At 40.2% G+C, this 18,012-nt stretch overlaps 1 protein-coding gene across 2 annotated transcripts in view; it reads left to right on the top strand.

Moving 5' to 3' along the window:
• Nucleotides 1-605: 605 nt before the first annotated feature.
• The window catches only part of STX7 (syntaxin 7), a 40,791-nt gene continuing 23,384 nt past the window's right edge, over nucleotides 606-18,012 (top strand). Inside the window, exons 1-2 of one of the 2 annotated variants that reach the window (XM_006200057.4) lie at nucleotides 606-729; nucleotides 7,358-7,507. In XM_006200057.4, coding sequence (XP_006200119.1) covers nucleotides 7,423-7,507 — 85 coding nt within the window. In that variant the 5' untranslated portion in view covers nucleotides 606-729; nucleotides 7,358-7,422. The remainder of the gene's footprint in view (nucleotides 730-7,357; nucleotides 7,508-18,012) is intronic. The other variant, XM_072965885.1, reaches the window with a different exon arrangement.

The following is an 18,012-nucleotide window of genomic DNA, read 5'->3' as shown; positions in this document are numbered from 1 at the left end:
TTGCCTTAATAGACAAAGGCCAAGCCAATCTATCTTCTAATTAATTTGGTATTTCTTTCACCTGAAGCAATTAATGCTTTTTCTCTAACAATTACATTATATTTGAATATTTATCGTAAGACCACTCTCTGCGCTTCTCAACTCCTGTGAAAATTACTTCCTGCCCTTCAGAGATGCTTAGAGTAATTTGTGTGTGCTATGAAAACTTGTCTACTAAGTGAGCACACGGAAATGAGTTCACTTATTCCTTCGTTGTTCCTGCTAGCATTGCTTATTTGCATTCACAATTTTTAATGCAGCTGCGAATGCGCTCTACTGCAGAGTTAAGGGTTAGGAAACAAGATAGGCATGAGCTGATAGGACGAGCTGAAGACAGGAATCTAGGGGGGCCAGCATCACCGGATAAAAGAAGACAGCTGCTCTCTATTCCCTGCACAAAGGCTAAGGCGTTCACCACCTGCAGGTCAGGCCTCAAGGAACACCTCCCTTGCAATTTTGCTGGAACCCTCATTCTCAAACTTAAAACTAGAGGGGGCGGGGAAGGGCCGCTGTCACTCCACCCAGCTGGCCAATGGGAGGGGAGCGAGCCCCGCCTCCTTTCCAGGGAGGAATTGCAGGCATGCGCATTGGGTGCCCCAACGCCGCCACCCATCAGCTGAAAATTGTAGCTCGGGGTCTGGGGCCCCTGGGTGCCCGCGGCCAAAGAAGAAGGAAGCCGAGGAGGTCAGGGTAAGAGGAGCCTCGGGAGGGGGTGTCCCTGTACGGGCGTCCCGAAGGCCCGTGTCCCCGTGGCTGCCGCGGCACCTTGTTTGTGCGCGTCGTCAGGTGGCCGCCGCCCTGCACTTTGCGGCAGGCGCTCGGGAGTCGGAGGGCCGGCGCCGTCTCAGCCCTGCGAGCGCGCGGCTCCCTAAGCTCCCCGGCCGGCGCGGGTGCGCGGCGCGGTCAGGCAGGCCCTCCAGCCCGGCCGGCCCCGCCAGCGCGGCCCGCCCGGCGCCCACCCGCCGCAGCCTCGCCGCCTCCCCCGGCCGCCCCGGGCCGCGCTCGCTCAGGAGCACCGGGCGGGCTGCGCGCTCCCGGGCGGGGCTGGCGCCCCAGCCGCTCCAGCCGCTCCAGCCCAGCTCAGGAATCCAGCTTCTGCCTCGGGCTGGACGCGAATTGACCTCTTCCTCTTTTTAACCCGTGGATTTAGAAAACGCGCTTTCAAGTTCTCTTCCCAATACAGAAGAACTCAAAATACATATGGCTATAGTAAAGGAACCATATACGTTTATTCAGAGCTTCATTGTAGATGGTTTTCTGTTTGGCTTGGAGACTTTGACATGCTTTCTTTCATCTTTTCAATACATGTCCTTAATTGGTTTGTAAAAGCTCTTTAAAAAATACATAAACTATTTCAAGATGCCTCCTCACTTCACCCCTGTTGTTTTTTAGGTTGTTACTTTATTTAAATACAGACAAAAAGAAAAGAAAATTGCCTTTCCAATCAAACGCTGTATTTTTTTCTCTCAAGTTTCTTGCATTTGTTTGTCGCTTGTAGACATAACGTCAGTTTTTGTTTAATTCTGATCAACATATTCTGACCATAATTGTGTATAATTTAAAACTTGCATGGACTCTGGAAGAAAAGGAAATGATTTTGAAATGCTGTGCTGTTTAGTAATATCGGAGGTGGACGCTTCTCCTGGGGTTGGCCTAATCACTCCCCCAGGACAGAAACTGAGCAGTGTTAAACTGTGTCTTGTGGTGTGGGCAGGCCCCTGCTTTGCAGGCCACTTTGAGAAGTTTGCTTCAGACTTGTGACTAGTTGAGAATTACGATCTAGTTTCAAAGTTTCTGTAGAAGTTAATATGGTACCATGTTAACTCGTTAACCTCTACGGGTTTTCTTCAGCTATTTTACTTCTGCTGCTCCCAATAACAAAGTCAGTCTTAATTTTGGTTATGATCTCAAACTTAAGCCAAGTACTGCTGGTTGAAAAAAAATTATAAAAAGTCTGCAGTAAGTCTGAGTAAAGTTTGCTGTAATTCCATGTAATTTTAAAGTTTAGTGTGTGAAAAGGTGAAAAATAATCCTTGGTATTGTGAACTAAACCCAAATCGTGTAACAGTTTAATGGATGGAGGAGCTGAGCTAAAGAATGCAGTTAATATAGTTTATGTAGAGAATGCTCATGTCTGTAGTTGAGTGATCACCCTCACATTCATGGAACATCTTCTACTCACCCAATACCGTGGATTCCACAAGGTGCAGCCTTGTCTTTCTCATGTTTATATTCCAGAGGTAGGGATAGATAATAAACGATACACTTACTAGATCATTTTAAATGGTGATTAGCACTATGATGTGGTAAGAGATCGGAGAGTGGTGGGGTGGGAATCTCACTTCAGATCCAAGTGGTTATGGAGTGCTTCTCTAGCACGTGATGAGACTTTGCTGGGAAAAAGGAGTCAGTCACATGGAGATCATGGGAAGATCCCTCCAGGAAAAGGAAATGGCACGCAGCAATGGCCCAAGACGGTGATAAGCCTGGGACATCCAGGCACCAGAATTCACTGTCTTAGAAATAGCAACATTTACCCTTAGACTGGGTGTGCTTAGGAAATAGGTGCATTTATTCATTTACTCTTCAAATAGTTATTAAGCACTTATTATATATCCAGGTACTGAAAATAGAGCAGTCCACAAAATAGACAAAAAACAAACAAATTAAAAACAAAACAAAACAAACAAAAAAACCCTGCCCCTCTGGGAACTTATCATTTTGGAGCATCAGGTAGAGGAAAGTCTGGTACTGTATCCTGGTGCTCACCATTAAGAAAGTGAAACTATTTCCGTTGCTTTATCTACACTGAATTTATGGAACACGAGACTTACGCTTAATGGGAATCTTAAGAATTCTCCTTGGTGTCCAGTAGTAACTAGGGATAGTGTTTGACCCTCAAGATTTCTTTTTAAAATTCCCTTTGTTCTTTTATTTGTGCTCTTTAGAAAGCCTTGAGAAGATTCTCATTATAATTATTGCACTTTGATCCTCTCTTCCTTTCTTTCCCTTTGTAGTGTTTACAATCCTCATAGAAAGCTAATTATTGAGATATGTGGTGAGCCCTGTTCAGTAAACTTTCTGCTTTGATGGAAATCTTCCATGCATGAGCCGTCCAAGCCACTGATCACACATGTGACATTTGAACACTTGATAGTACATGTATAGAAAATGAGTTACTGCTTTTCTAAGCCATAAAACTAGGGATTCTGAATGGGCTTTCAGAAGTATACAGCAAGAGTACTTTAGTGCATATTAGCACTGGCCAAGGTGCTAGAGACTGATGCGGAAAACAAACATCAGAACACTTGGTTGATTTAGCCCATATGCACAGATCATAAACTTGTAAGTCAGTTTATAGTCAGCTATCTATCCGTTTATATGTTTTTTATGGTAAAGTTAGTCATTTGGATCCTTTATGTCTCATGTCATCATCAGAAGAGCCAACCATTGTGTTTTAGATATCACTGTTAGCAGAATAAGAGAGAATACGCGTAAGCTATTCAGCCGCATTACTTTGATCTGCTTGTGTGATCATCCCAAGCCTGTTTCCTCATCCTGAGAGTGAGTTTGGCAGAACTTCATACAGAGTCTGCAAAAATGGGGTAAATTTGGTTTTTCTAATTGAGTGGGCTCACCTGTCCCTAATTTTGTTATACAGGGAAGCAACAATATGGTTTTGTGTTTTAAAAATATAGACACTGAAGATTTAGTTTCAAATTCTAGCTTTTTTCTTCCATTAAGCAAGTTGCTTTTCTCATTATGCCTCAGTTTCTTCATGTGAAAAATCATAATAGTTATTGTACCCATCTCATAGGCTTGGTGGAAGAAGCACCTAAGAAAATAAATGGAAGAGTCCTAAGCACAATGCTTAGGAAATGGTACCCACCTTAGCCATTGTTAATCTTGTTGATTTTTTTACGTATCTTTTCCATCATTCACAGATTTCATTCTTCACTCAGCACTGAACTGACGGGATCATTGCTGTGCCCTTTCTCTCAGGATATGCCAGGCAGTCCAACAGTAGCAGCTCTTTGAATGAATGAAGCTTAGTTGTCTCACCAGCAGGACCTTTCTCAAATCTAGTTGCTTAAGTAAAGGGATGAGGAAAGCTAGTAGTGTTTATGGCTGATGGATTGATTCTTTGAAGAAGGAAAAAGGAGGCCGTAGAAGAGAACAGTGAGAAGGCTTAGACCAGGCTTTCTGAGTGTTGAGGGTTAAGGGAAATACTACAATACTAAGCTGGAATCGAGGGGACTTAGTAATTTTATGCCTTCTTTTGGGGAGAGTAGCCTCAGCCAATAATGTGGTTGTGTAGTTCTGATGCAGGCGAGGTTGTCATGATCTGTTGTTGATGCTGGTCCAGCAGATGCAAGAGCAGGTCATACCTTTCCTCTGTGTAGAGCAGAAAAGCTCTTGGTCCCTGGACATGTATTGTCTCATTTGGATCCTGGCAGTAAGCCCAAATACTGAGTATTTTCTCCAAAGTAGAGATTTTTCGTTGCCAGTAACACTGGCAACTGGGTTCCCATGGCTTCAAAGATACATAGACACTAAAGAGTATGACTTGGAAACATGGATGTGAGACTCATTTGTGTGTAGGTGTATTTAGTGGATGGAGGAACACCCTTAAGAGAGTACATAAATAAGAAGGAGGAACATTTCCTTGTTCAGTTTGTGTTGGCTGTGAGCGAGTTTTTCTTTTTTCTTTTCTTTTTTTTAAGAGATCTAGTTGATAGAGGGAAAGGAGAAAGATATCATTAAGCCAGGAGAAAATTGTCCTTGTCTGTACAGTGGAATATTATTTGGCAATGAAAAAGAACACACTATTGATACATCCTACAACATGGATGGATCTTGAAAAGCATGCTAAGAGAAAGAAGTTGGTCACAAAAGAACACATAATGTGTGATTCCTTTCATATGAAATGTACAGAATAGGCAAGCTTTTAAAGAAAAAAAGTGGATCAGTGGTGACCTATAGCTGGGGAGGTTGGAGAAAAATAGGATGTCACTACTAACAGATATGGGCTTTATTTGAGGATAAGAATATGTTCTAAAAGTGAGGTGATGGTGGCACAACTTTGTGAATATTTAAAAACACCATTGGATTCTGTACTTTAAATAGGTGAATCGTATGGTATGTGAATTATAACTCAGTAAAGCTCTTAATGGAAAAAAAAAAAAGATACAGAATTTAAAGATCCAGCTGGTGGTTTGTGGGACACTTGGGATAGTGCTGGTCTCATTGGATCCCAGATCCAGTCTTGTTTTGGGCCCCAACTCTTCAGATGGCTGCAGGCCCAAGTCCAAGGCCACCTGGAAGGAATTTTATTCCTGCTGCCCTGCTCTAATGGTTCTGCTGTCAGAGTTGAGGTTTGAATTTACCCTTTTATGAAGTTAGTTTTGGAGCTATCTTAACGACTTAGTGAGGTCCAAAGGGCCCAGAATAGATAAACTGGACCTGTGGATCAGTGAGGGAGCAGGGAGAGCATCTAAAAGCTCCCAGGGGTTCCAGGGTGGCCAGGCACATTCCCTGATGTGCCAGAGTTTCAGGCATGACACCAGTACTGTTCTACCCAGCTCAGCAGTTCCACTGTTGTACTTCTTGCCAGCACTGACCCTTAGAACACAGTATTTCCTTGTGGCCTTTTCTTCCCTACCAGAAATCTCCAGTGGGTTCTCACAACATACTCAAAGGAAACCTTGCATCTTAGGCCCGCCCTCTTCTGTGATGTGAGTTTTGTGTGGTAGCAAGGATGGGTAGCCTTGGAACCAGATCCCTGAGGTTAAATCCCATCTCTGCCTGCTAGGTGGGTTGGGGTACCTTTCCAGTTATTTAATCTTTATAAACTAGTTTGCTCATTGTTAAAGCAAAGTTTATTTGCTACTACCTACTTCAAAGGGGAGATTTTGAAAATAAAACTAGCCTATGTGAAATGCTTTTCATTTCACAGATGTGCAATAAATGTTAGGACATTCCTCTCCTGCCCTTTCTGTGTTGTCTCCTACTTATCCCAGCCATGAGTCATCTGATGCCGGGTTGACCAGGAACCTCCTGTTCCTTTGGTAAATGACACTGCATTTGTACTGTCCACGTGGTCTGAGTCTGTCTGCCCCCGGCTTCGTGTCTTTGCCTTTGTTGTTTTCCATGCCAGTCATACCCAGATATCCAAACCTTATATCCAAGTTGCATACATTTTTTTAGATAAAGGTGATCGTGATATTTTATTTCCTTTTTGTCCTTCCTACGACTCTTGCCTGTCACATGATCTGATTGCTAATTTGTACTGCTTTTGTTGTTTTACATTATTAACTTTATCCTTTATTCTAAATGGCAATCTCAATTTGAGCAGATGCTTTATCTTGGTTGTTTTGTTTGTTGCTTGCAGCTCCCCAGTGCTCAGTTTAATGCTGGGCATGTAGCAGACTTGCAGCAGACTCAGAGTTAGCCTACAAATTACCCACATCTTTGCAATATTCAGTGCACACTCAATGAAAAGATGGTGTAGGAGTAGTTGAAATTCTTTGCTGCGCAGAGTCCTGTCCTCAGGGACACCCATTTTCCAAGCCCTGAGTGGTATGGCATGGATTGAAGAAGAACAGAACTTCATCTTACCTCCTTCTTATGGCAAGGTCCCAGCTTAGCTTCGTATTGTAAGACACTGGCATCTGCCAGAGGAGGGTTGTTCTTGCTCTGTCAGGAAGGTGTGTGTTTGGTGAGCATTTTACAAGACATTTCTTTTTTTCTTATGGGTCAACTCTGCTCTTTCAAATTTGACCTTCTTTCCTATTAAAATTAGAGGCCTGTTAGTCACTTTGTTCCTGAGCTGTTCTGTGTAAGTTACATTAGATATAATGAAATTTCTGGGGATAGCCTGAAATCAGTGTGTCATATAAGTAATATTTAAATTCCTCTTCAGTGCAGGGAATTACCTTAAATGTTGGAGAAAGAAAGATAAATGGTGTGGGGGCCCTGCCTTATAGTTGCACACAGTTAGTTAAGGAGAAGACATATGAACAATTGAAATCATACACAGAAAAGGGACTTACTGTTACTTAGAGAGACTAAAGCTGTTTCCAAAAGGAATGGACAATTTGAACCTTATTTTGTTTAACATGTTTAACTCAGTTCTGTCCTATACCCCCCCGCCCCTTTTTTAATAGACCTGAGAGTTTTACCCTTTGATGTATTCCTTTCTTATATTTCGACCCTGTTAGGTTTGTCAAATTTGTACTTGTAACCTCCCAGATTGAAAACTGTAAGCCAGTAACTTTAAAAATGCAATTGTGTGACTTTTTTCTTTTTTGTCATTTAGGTGACTGCTTAGAAAATTGACAGTCCAGCAACAGCTGATGAAATTAGTGACTAAGCAAATCAGCCATGTCTTACACTCCAGGAGTTGGTGGTGACCCCGCCCAGGTGGCACAGCGAATCTCTTCCAACATCCAGAAGATCACACAATGTTGTAAGTTGAGTTTTAAATTGACTTCACTGTTTGTTTTCAGTTCTTAAGTGAACTTGGTGGAGACTGATTAAAGGACAGCTAGTGGTTGAGAGAGGGAGGAGCATTCCTCTAAGAGCAGATTTTAAAAGGCTAGACCTCTTTAGAATGAGTATAAGGAATAATTATATTAGAGGAGATAATGTCTAACTGCATTTTTCTACAGTGTCAGGGACCTAATCAACATTCAGTAATGAGAGAAAGATTTAAAAGAATAGATACTTAAGTTTGCTTTGAAACTATCTGATCCTAGTTGAAATTAATGAGATTGGACTATTTGGAACTAGGGGCCACTGTCAAGAGTTTAAGGAACATATGATTATTAAAAGTAAAATCTGACCAGATACGGTTTAGGTTCATTGTGTAAAGGCTGAATATATGGCACGTTATTAAGGAGCAGGGACAAACTAAGGAGGGGACATTTTTATCTTCTGAGGCAGATAAAGAAGATAACTATCTGGATTCCCCACAAATTACTCTTTGTTTCACCTGTCAAAGACAGACTACTGGAAGACTGGTCTAATGTGGCATTTTAGAAATTATTACCTCTTGGAATATATATATAAGAATTAAAAAAAGTCACTGTAGCAGATTTGAGCCTATAGATTTTGTTTTTGTTTTTGTTTCTGAATCACAGCTAATCTCATATCTGGATTATTGTAGTCATCTTGCAGTTGGTATTTTGGCCCTCTGGGCATTGCCTAAATGCTTTCAAGAGTGTGTTACTATACAGTTTCATTCTTCTGCCTCCTTCATTAAGGCTACTGTCATTAACTCAGAGAGCTCACACTCTGTGGAACACCTGAAATATTTTCCGATGACCAGACTGTGTCTCCTTAATCAGTACCTTCCCCCCCAGTTATTTCTCTACCTGAATGATTGAAATGAGTAGTCAGTGTGTTTGGGAGGCAAAGGGAGTACAATTAGATTGCAGATGGTTATAAAAAAGTGCTGCTGTGCGCAGTGGTGTAAGATAATCGTAATTCTGATTTGGGGTAATTCTTGTTTTCTTTGGCTGTTCTTGGAGGAACAAGGAAGTGAATAGCATGGAGGTCTCACGTTGTCCTCTGCAGGATCTGCAGGACTGGTACATCAAGGATTATTTCAGTTTGTCCGGGGGCACCAGCCTTGGCTCCCCCTTGCTCTTCCAGCTTCCGATCCATTTTGATGGTAGCCCAAAGGCCTCTCCTTTTTTGTGGTTCCGTTGCTGCTGGTGGAAATTGTGCTGGTCTACCTCAGGCCATCTGTGTAAAAATTAAAGAGTGTTTATAATTTTAATTTACATGTTTGGAAAATCAGGACCTTCATGCAAGAAAGGAGAGGCCAGGAGGTCTTTTTCCATAGGATAGGGCAGGTATCCTGTGTTGGGTGCTAGGAATTCTGGGAAGAGGACGAGGAGCGACCATAGAGCACTGAGATTACAGAAGCCATGAGCACTTAGTGGTATGAAAGATCCATGGAGTTGGAGATGGAGTGTGAGCCTGAACTAGAAGGAAGAAGAGTTAACTTAAGTAAGGTTGCACTCCCTCAGAAAGAGACCAGGTCATGAGCCCGGCCAATGAGTTGTGGCAGATTGGACCACAGCTGCGTGCTCTGGCATAGTTGATAGCAAGTAGGTGACTGCATTGCAGTTCCAGGCAGTTGTGGAGAGTGTGGGAGGGTGATGATAAGACCCAAAACTCTTGTTCTTAACAGCCTTCTGAAGACCTGTTAAGACTAGGACTGCTCAGCCATGGGAAGGTATAGTCACTGCCTTCAGCTATTGAAGCACTGTCTTGTGTAAAACATGACAGACGGATTCTACTTGATCATAAAGGCCTCCCCAGATGAACAGAAGCAGCGCTAGTCAGACTTCAGCTTGAGAAGAAATGGGGCTTGAGTAACCTTAGTTGTTCAGGGATAGAGTCGTGTGCCTCAGGAGCAATCCCTGTTAGTGAGCAGCATGGGGTGGTCACCTAGTTCTCAGATCTGTTATTAAAAGAGTATTAGACCCTGGAATAATGGTTCAGGCTGAGTGACTTTTAATTTTGAGGTTGAGTCTTTATTCATTCAACTGATAATTTATTGAGCACCAACTGCTTGCTCATCACTGTTCCAGACCCTGGGAACCTAGCAGTAAACAAGGTCTACAGGACCCTATTCTCCTGTAGTTTCTTTGTAAAGAGAAATTGATGGTTTAAAAAAATAATAATAAACAATATAATTCCCTATGAAAAAAATAAAATGAGTCACTTGAGAGCAGGTGATTAGGGAGAAGCTACCTTAGCTTAGACGCCCCCCCCAAATGAGGATGGGAAAAGCTGGTAGTGAGAAGATCCTGAGAAAGAACATTTAGATAGAGGCCACAGCTGCTGTTTTTAAAAAAGCAGTCCAAAGCTTGGAGTGTTCAGAAAATAGGGAAAAAAAGAAAAGAAAAGAAACGTCCAGTGAAGCATAGCACTTGAGGCAAGAGTAGCAGGAAATGAAATCAGAGAGAGACCGATCGGGTCACCTGCAGCCTTGGAGGGCATGTGGAGCTTAGATTTCAGTCTGAGAGGCGGAGAAGAGACACAATCAGTTCTGCAGTTTGAAAGATTACTTTGGCTGCTGCTTAGAAAACAGACTCTGAGGAAATAGGAGGACACACTGGCCATTGCAGGGCTCTGATGAGAGAGACGTTGGGTTGCACCAGTGTGGTAGCAGGGGAGGTGGAGAGAGTGATGGATGTGTGGAGACTTGCTGATGTATGGGGTGGGGTGAGAGGGAGATAGTTCAGGATGACCCTGTGGTCTTTGCATTGAGCAACCTAGTAGATGGTGGTATGTACCAAGATGGGAAGAACTACAGTTCAGGGGAAGTGGAAAGAGTTTTGTTTTGACCAAGTAAATTTTGAGATGCTTTTTACACATCTAAGTGGAGATGTCAGACATCTAGTTTAGATATATGAATTTGGAGATCAGGATGTCATTAGAATTTGAATGGTATTTAAAATCATAGGTCTCAGATAATCCATTTACAGTTGCATCAGAAAGGAGTAAATTTAACCAGGGATATGAAAGACCTATATACTGAAAACTACCAGACATTAAGGAAAAAAATTGAAGACACAAATAAATGGAAAGATATTTCATGCTCATGGATTGGAAGAATTAATACTATGTCCATACTACCCAAAGCAATCCACAGGTTCAGTGCAATTGTTATCAAAATTACAATATTTTTTCACAGAAATAGAACAATCTTAAAATTTGTATGGAACCACAAAAGACCTGAATTGTCAAAGCAATCTTGAGAGATAAGAGCAAAGATGGAGTCATCATGTTCCTTGATTTCAAACTCTATTACAAAGCAGCAGTGATTAAAACAGTATGTAGTGGTGTGAAATCAAATACATTGTTCAATGGAACAGAATAGAGGGCCCAGAAATAAGCCCACGCGTATATCGTCAATTAATTTACAGCAAAGCCAAAGATATGCAATGAAGAAAGGACAGTCTGTTCAATAAATGGTTCTGGGAACACTCGATAACTACATTCAAAAGAATGAAACTGGATCACTGTCTAATACTATACCCAGAAATTAGCTCTGAATGGATTAGACTGAATGTAAGCTGAAACCGTACAACTTCTAGAAGAAAACATAGGTGGTAAGCTCCTTGACATAGATTTTGCTGATGATTTTTTGAATCTGACAACAAAAGTAAAAGTGACAAAAGCAAAAATAAACAAGAAGAACTACACCAAACTGAAAAGCTTCTGCACAGCAAAGGAAACCATCAGTAAAATAAAAAGATAACCTACTGAATGGGAGAAAATACTTGCCATGAATGGGAGAAAATACTTGCTAATCATGTATTTGATAAGGGGCTAATAGAAAATAAAGAACTCTATACAACTAAATAGCGAAGAAAAAGTCTGATTGAAAATGGGCAGAAGATTTAAATGTCATTTTTTCAAAGAAGACATGCAAATAGCCAAAATTACTTGAAAATATGTCCAACATTTTTCATCAGAGAAACACAAATCAAAACTCTAATGACATGCCACCTTACACCTGTTAGAATGTCTGTTATCAAGAAGACAAGAAATAACAAGCATTGGTGAGGATGTGGTGAGAAGGGAACCCTCGTGCACTGTTGGTGGGAATGTAAATTGGTGCAGCCACTGTGGAAAACCATATGGAGGTTCCTCAAAAAGTTTTAAAAAATTAAAAATAGAATTACTGTATGATCCAGCAATCCCACTTCTGAGTATTTATCCAAAGAAAATGAAAACACTAACTTGAAAATGTATTTGCACTCCTATGTTCATTGCAGCATTATTTACAACAGCCAAGATATGGAAGCAACCTAAGTGTCCATGGATGGATGAATTAGCAGAGAAGATGTAGTATATTTATACAATGGAATATTATTCAGCTGTAAAAAGAACGAAGTCTTGCCATTTGCAACAACATGGATGGACCTTAAGGGCATTATATATGTTAAGTCAGACAGAGAGGCAAATATAGTATGATCTCTCTTATATGTGGAATCTAAAAACCAAAAAAAAACCCCAAAACCAAGCTTGTGGATATGGAGAACAGATTGGTGGTTGTCAGAGAGTCAGAGGTAGGGGGTGAGGAAAATGGATGAAGGGGGTCACAAAGTAAAAAAAAAAAAAAAGGTTTCCAGATTTTGATAGTTAAAAAAAAAAAAGTGGTCTTGTACTCATATTCCAAGTGTAGATGGAGAAAAGAAGGTAGAACTGACCTTTTCCATTTAAAGAGACTTCCCAGAATCCTCCTCACCTCTGCATATATTACTGACCAGAGTTTAGACATAGTCAGATGGCTACCCCACTGCTTGGAAGGCTGAAAAACATCTTTTAGCTGGATTGCAATGTGCTCACTAAGATTGGGGATAGCTCCATTCTAGAGAGAAGGGAGGAATCAATGTTTAGGAGGCAACTAGTAGATTCTACCATGGAGGTAGAAAAAGGGTCAAAGAAAAGGTGCATTTTTCCACTACAAGAGAGATTCTAGAGAGAATATAATTGCAAAAGAAATGTCTTTGAAGGTGAGAGGAGTTGGGGAATGGACCTCTAACGAGTGGTTCATCTTTTATCCAGTGTACAGAGTTGAGGCAGAGTGTGGTGTGGACTTGAAGTGTGGTGAATGAAGATGGAGAGTTTGAGTGTTTTTAAACAAAATAGGAGGCAAAAGCGTCAGAGAATGGGAGGGAAGGCTGTTAGTAGTTTATGGAAGGAGTAAACTGCTTGTAGTTTTGACAGGTGAGATTATGGACATACCAGGGAAGCAGAGAAGGGTTGTGTGGCAGGTTGAGTACTCATCTGAGATCTAGGGTCATGAATTTAGTGAAACCAGTCATTACGGTGTATTTTTTTCTAATTCTGAGATTCATCGTTTAAATGAGGGGAAGCTTAGATTTCTGTACAGTAAGTTATTGCTAAAAAGCTAACCTACCATCCAGTGTGCATTACTGATAAGGGTGTGCAGAAATCACGTGGAAGTGAAAGGGAGAAGTGTGAAATTTCAGTTCACTTTTCCCCCATCTGGTAATGCTAATAATACTGGATGTGATTGAATAAAACGGTAACTTTGCATCACATTAGTTGCCTCTCTTCACATCGCATTTGCATCTGTTGAATTTGTGTCAGTACAAATTACCTGATTTTATAAATCTGAAGAGAAGGTGCTGTAAGTAAGCTAATACTCCTGTAGTTAGAATATGTGCATCTGTTCAACTACAGCTAAGTCTCCCTGAGTACTGCTGTGGGAATAGTTTATTTTCATATTAGTTTTGATTAAGATCAATGAAAATTTGTAAAATATTGAGTTGTATGGTTTCATTTATACCTCCCAAAAGAAAAAAGCAATCAAAGAACTTGATTTTTGGAGGAACCCAAGAATAATATTTAGTAAGGTTGGAATTTTGTGAGTTTTTTTTAATGGTATTATATCCTGGCAATTTTATTTTGCAAAGAATAGGATAGATGAAACAAAATGTTTTTAAACTTAAATGTTTTTTTCTTGTTAAATTACTTTTTGTTAAAAGTAATCTATAGCCATTGATTTGATTTACTAGTGAAGTATTTAAACCATATTACAATAATATAATCTATATTAAACATAAAATATTTAAGTATTGTAAATACTTAAATATAAAATATATTAGACAGAAATAGAATTATATTAAAGTAATATCACTTTCTAAGTGTAAGTAATGAATAGGTAGTAGCAAACTAGAACTTTATGAGGGATTTCTCTGTGGAGCATTTAAAATGATTAAGAAACGGTTTTTATCCTATGGAAGAAAGTGTTCTGTTGACTCTAGTAGAGTCAGCAAGGTATTTGTGCTCCATCCTTTGCCCATGGCATTGACAGTGTTCTCTGTCACTGGCCCTACCATGGCACCAAGTCTTTCTCAACCCAGTGCTCCAGGCAACCATTCCCAGTAGACTGGAGTCAGCATGCAAACAAAACTGATTGCTGTCCCAGATCTAGAAAATCATAATGCATCAAAGAAATATGTAGATTTAGTGCTCAAGCTTTAGATTTAGTTCTCAAGCTTTAAAAAAAATTACATTTTTATTAGAAGTATCTAGAAATGAGATACACTCATTCACCCTTTATTATCTGCATTTTCTTTGAGACAGGCTACTACTTGTGCTGTGTAGGATGAGGATAAGCAAGCCTCTGTCGGCTGAAATGGCTGAGCCTCTGTTATACTAGGTGAGCCAGAGTAGGGTATTTCACAGGGACCCTTCCTCCTGGCACAGACACAAGCAATAGAGAAAATGGACTCAGGACACGCAGAGTACACAGAAAGAATTCATATTTTTGAAAGAAGCAGGTAAATAGACTGGCATCCATCATATAATTAAAGATTTTTTTTAACTTTTATGTAATAGAAGTATAATATATAGAGAATAGTAGACCAATTATTAGTGTATAGCACAATGAATTATGTCACAACACCGCAAATGTCAAAAAATACAACATTATCAGCTCCCTGAAGGCCTTCTCCTGCTTATAACGCCCTCTATATTCTCCAGAGATAACTAATGTCCTGACTTCTGACATCACTGATTAATGGTCCTAGTTTTTAACTTAATGTAATAGAATCAAGTAGTATGTTTTATGTTAGACTTCTTTCTCCCATTAGGTTTGCATGGTTCCTCAGGTAGCTGTTGGCCATTTGTTTTCATTACTGTGCAGTATTCCAAATTGAGGCATACCACATCTATTTATTCTTTCTACTGTTGGTGGACATTTGGAGTGTCTCTGTATTTTTGGTTTGTTTGGTTTTGTTTGTTGCTTTTATGAACAATGCTGAACATTCTTCTACATTCCATTGTTTCATGTATGCATCTAAAAATTGGGTTGCTGGTTCATAGAGTATGTGTGTGTTCATCTGTAGTAGATACAGCTAATCAGTTACTTAAAGTGGTTGTTCCGGGTTGTACACCAACTAGCCAGTGTATTAAAGTTTGTGTTGCTCCAAATCCTTGCTAACATTTGGCACTGGAGTCTTAAATTTTACCCATTTAGCCACAGTTGTACCTCAATGTGATTTATATTGCCATTCCCTGATTTCAGAATGTAGCTGAGTTAGGAGAATCAATGAGACAACAGAAAGAGTTTCTAACTGGGCAAAAAGCTATGTGTGCCTGCGTGCACGTGTCCTGAAATCAGGTCCAGATACCAGCGTGGCCTGAATAAGTTCTTTTACCTTCCAAGACATGATTTTCTTAGGTATATTTTCTGTGAGCTGGATTATGATCTCTTCCAACTTTAAGAGGCTGTAATTTTAATCAAGTTAAAAGTTGTGAAGAATCCTGAAAGCTCTTCTAACCTGCAGAATTATTCTCTTTGTTATTAATAAACCAATTGCCTTATCTAGACCCATCATGCATGCTTTTAAACTCCCATTAATAGAAACAGTCCTTCACAAGTTATTCACAAGTAGGGTTCTACTAAGTCCTACGTATTACTTCTAAGTATTAGGAGATGGAAGAGTTGCAGTCACAAGGGATTGTGGTGTGAATTGTGTCGGAAATAACTAGGTTATGAATTGAAGGAAACTGATAAATAGAATTAATGACAGTTGACTGTGAAACAATTGTTGAGAGATAAAATTTTCCCATATGTACATATTAAAGTAAGTCTTAACAGCACTAATGAGAATTCTGGCATTTAAGTTGTTGTTTTTGTATTTTTAATAATCTAAAAGAGGAAGATAGAGAGTGACTAAAAGTGTGCCTTTGGAAAATGAACAAAATAAATCCATTGGTAACATAAAATATACTCAGCTGATGTATAAGTGCAGAAGTTTCCTGCTTTTTAGCAAAATACACATAATGTATTTTATGTGCTTGTGTGTGTGTGTGCGAAGATTTGAGAAGTCAGAACTTTCTAGGGAGGTGTAAAATGTGTAAACTTAAGCCCATGTTTTGAAGGTTAACAGAAATTGACTGAAAAAGGTTTCTGTTGAATCTTCATTGTTTTATTTTTTATCATTTATCTCCTATAGATTGAAGCCGTTAGTCCAACACAGACTTGTTTAGATTTGAAAAAAATATTATTGGTTTTTCTGTGTTGTAGTTAGCTTCTCATTCTATGTGCATACTTTGTTTATTATGAAGAATCAGTGTTTGGCTCTTGTCCCCATAAGGTTCTTATGACTTTTGAGATGAAACATAATGTCTCTATAAAAGCGTGAGCCCTTTTATTACTTTTGAGAATGAATACAGTTCTTTTCATTAGAGTCTGGGGAAGGGGACACTTGTTTTGCACCTTAACACATGACTGCAGAAAAGGGAAGCTAATATCATCGACTTCTCCTTTTTGGTTGCCAAGGCAGACTTTTCTTTAAAAAAGAACTTCAGTCCTGAGAAGTTAATAATTGACTGAAACTGTGAACCCAGATACTGGAGATGTTTCTTTTTTCCTGTGGTGGTCTGTTGGTGGATGTTGGTGGGTGGGAATTCAGTTTATAGAGAAGAGGGAGTTGAAATGTGTTCTCTTTCTCTCCCTCCCTCCTTCCCCTAAAATGCTGTTTGTTACATCTACTTCTGAGGTCACAAGTCACACATCTGAAAATACTTGTTTGAATTTTTTTCCCCTTGAGGAGAAAAGCTTCAGTAGCTTTGATTTCATTGTTGTGATTTTCTTCATGCCTGAGGTGTTGACATAGAACAGAGCTAGGGGTGGAAATTAAGGTCTTATCCAAGGGAATTTGAACAAAGCAAACCACCCTTTCTTCTCTCCAGGGACTTTTTCTACGTGACCAGACACAAGTGCTGTTTGTGACTGACTGTGAGTGAACGCTTTCTGTTTTATGAGCTGAATCTTTAAGACATGGCTCCAGGGAGTTCCATCACTCACTGCTCCTATGTGTGAGCCATCTACATGTCTCTGTCCTGAACATGAACTTTCTTACCCTTGGTTCCAAGGCCGAACCCTAGTACTGTGTGTCTTTGCTCCCATTTGCAGTCTAAGTGCAGATCCTGTTAGTCCTACCTGCCAGCTTTGTCCATTTCTCTCTGTGTCTGCTGTCACCACTCAGGTTCCAGCCACTGCTCTTTCTTCTCAACATGACTGCAGTCTCCGAGTTGTTCTCTCTGCCTCCATCCCCGCTGGTCTACAGTCTGTTTTCCATACTGTAGCCAAGGTGAACTATAAGTCAGACCATGTCATCTCACAGCTGAGAACTCAGCAGTGATTCCCATGGCACTCACCATCTGATGTGAATCCCCCTGCCACGCCCCCAGCATCCTCCAGATCTGATCCTGCCCCCCATTTACCGACTCTTAGCACGCTCCCCCTTGCAGCTGTAAGATTTCAGCCACATTGGCTGCCTTTCTGCTGCTTGAACAGTAAAGCTCCTTCTTACCTCAGGGCCTTTGCACTTGCTTTTCCTCTGCTTCAAACATCTCAAATCTTCACACAGTTGGCTCCTTTTTGGCATTCAGGTCCCAGCCTTAGAGTTGTCTTCCCTGGCCTATCATTTTACTTCCTCCAATCATTCTTCTCATTAACCAGTTTTGTTTTTATAATGCCTTTTGTAAATAAACTCAACTACTATAATTATCTACTTATTTTCTTCATTCCCTGCTAGAATGGCAGCTCCCAGAGAGAAAGGGCTTAATGTGTCTGTACTATAAGAACGGTGCCTGGCAATGTGTCAGCCCTCAGTAAAGTAGGAATGAATGAACTCAAGTAGGTTACTCCATATATTTAAACTACATTTATCTATTTTCAAGAAGTTGGGGGTAAGTGTGCCTGGCATGTAGTAGTCATTATAAATGTTTATTGCTTTTATTTCCTTTGACCTCATGGCAACAGTCTCCTCTTACTCATTTGTTAATGAGAAGCTGGGTTGTGAATTTTTTTGTATTTCATATTTAAAATTTTTTCCTAAACTGCCAACATGTTTTTCCTTAACCACTAGGGTCTGTAATCTCTGTGACAGGGGATCATGTCTTTAA

This window comes from Vicugna pacos, chromosome 8 (genome assembly GCF_048564905.1).
Source record: "Vicugna pacos chromosome 8, VicPac4, whole genome shotgun sequence".
NCBI lineage: Eukaryota > Metazoa > Chordata > Mammalia > Artiodactyla > Camelidae > Vicugna > Vicugna pacos.
This window is presented reverse-complemented; position numbering and strand designations above follow the sequence as displayed.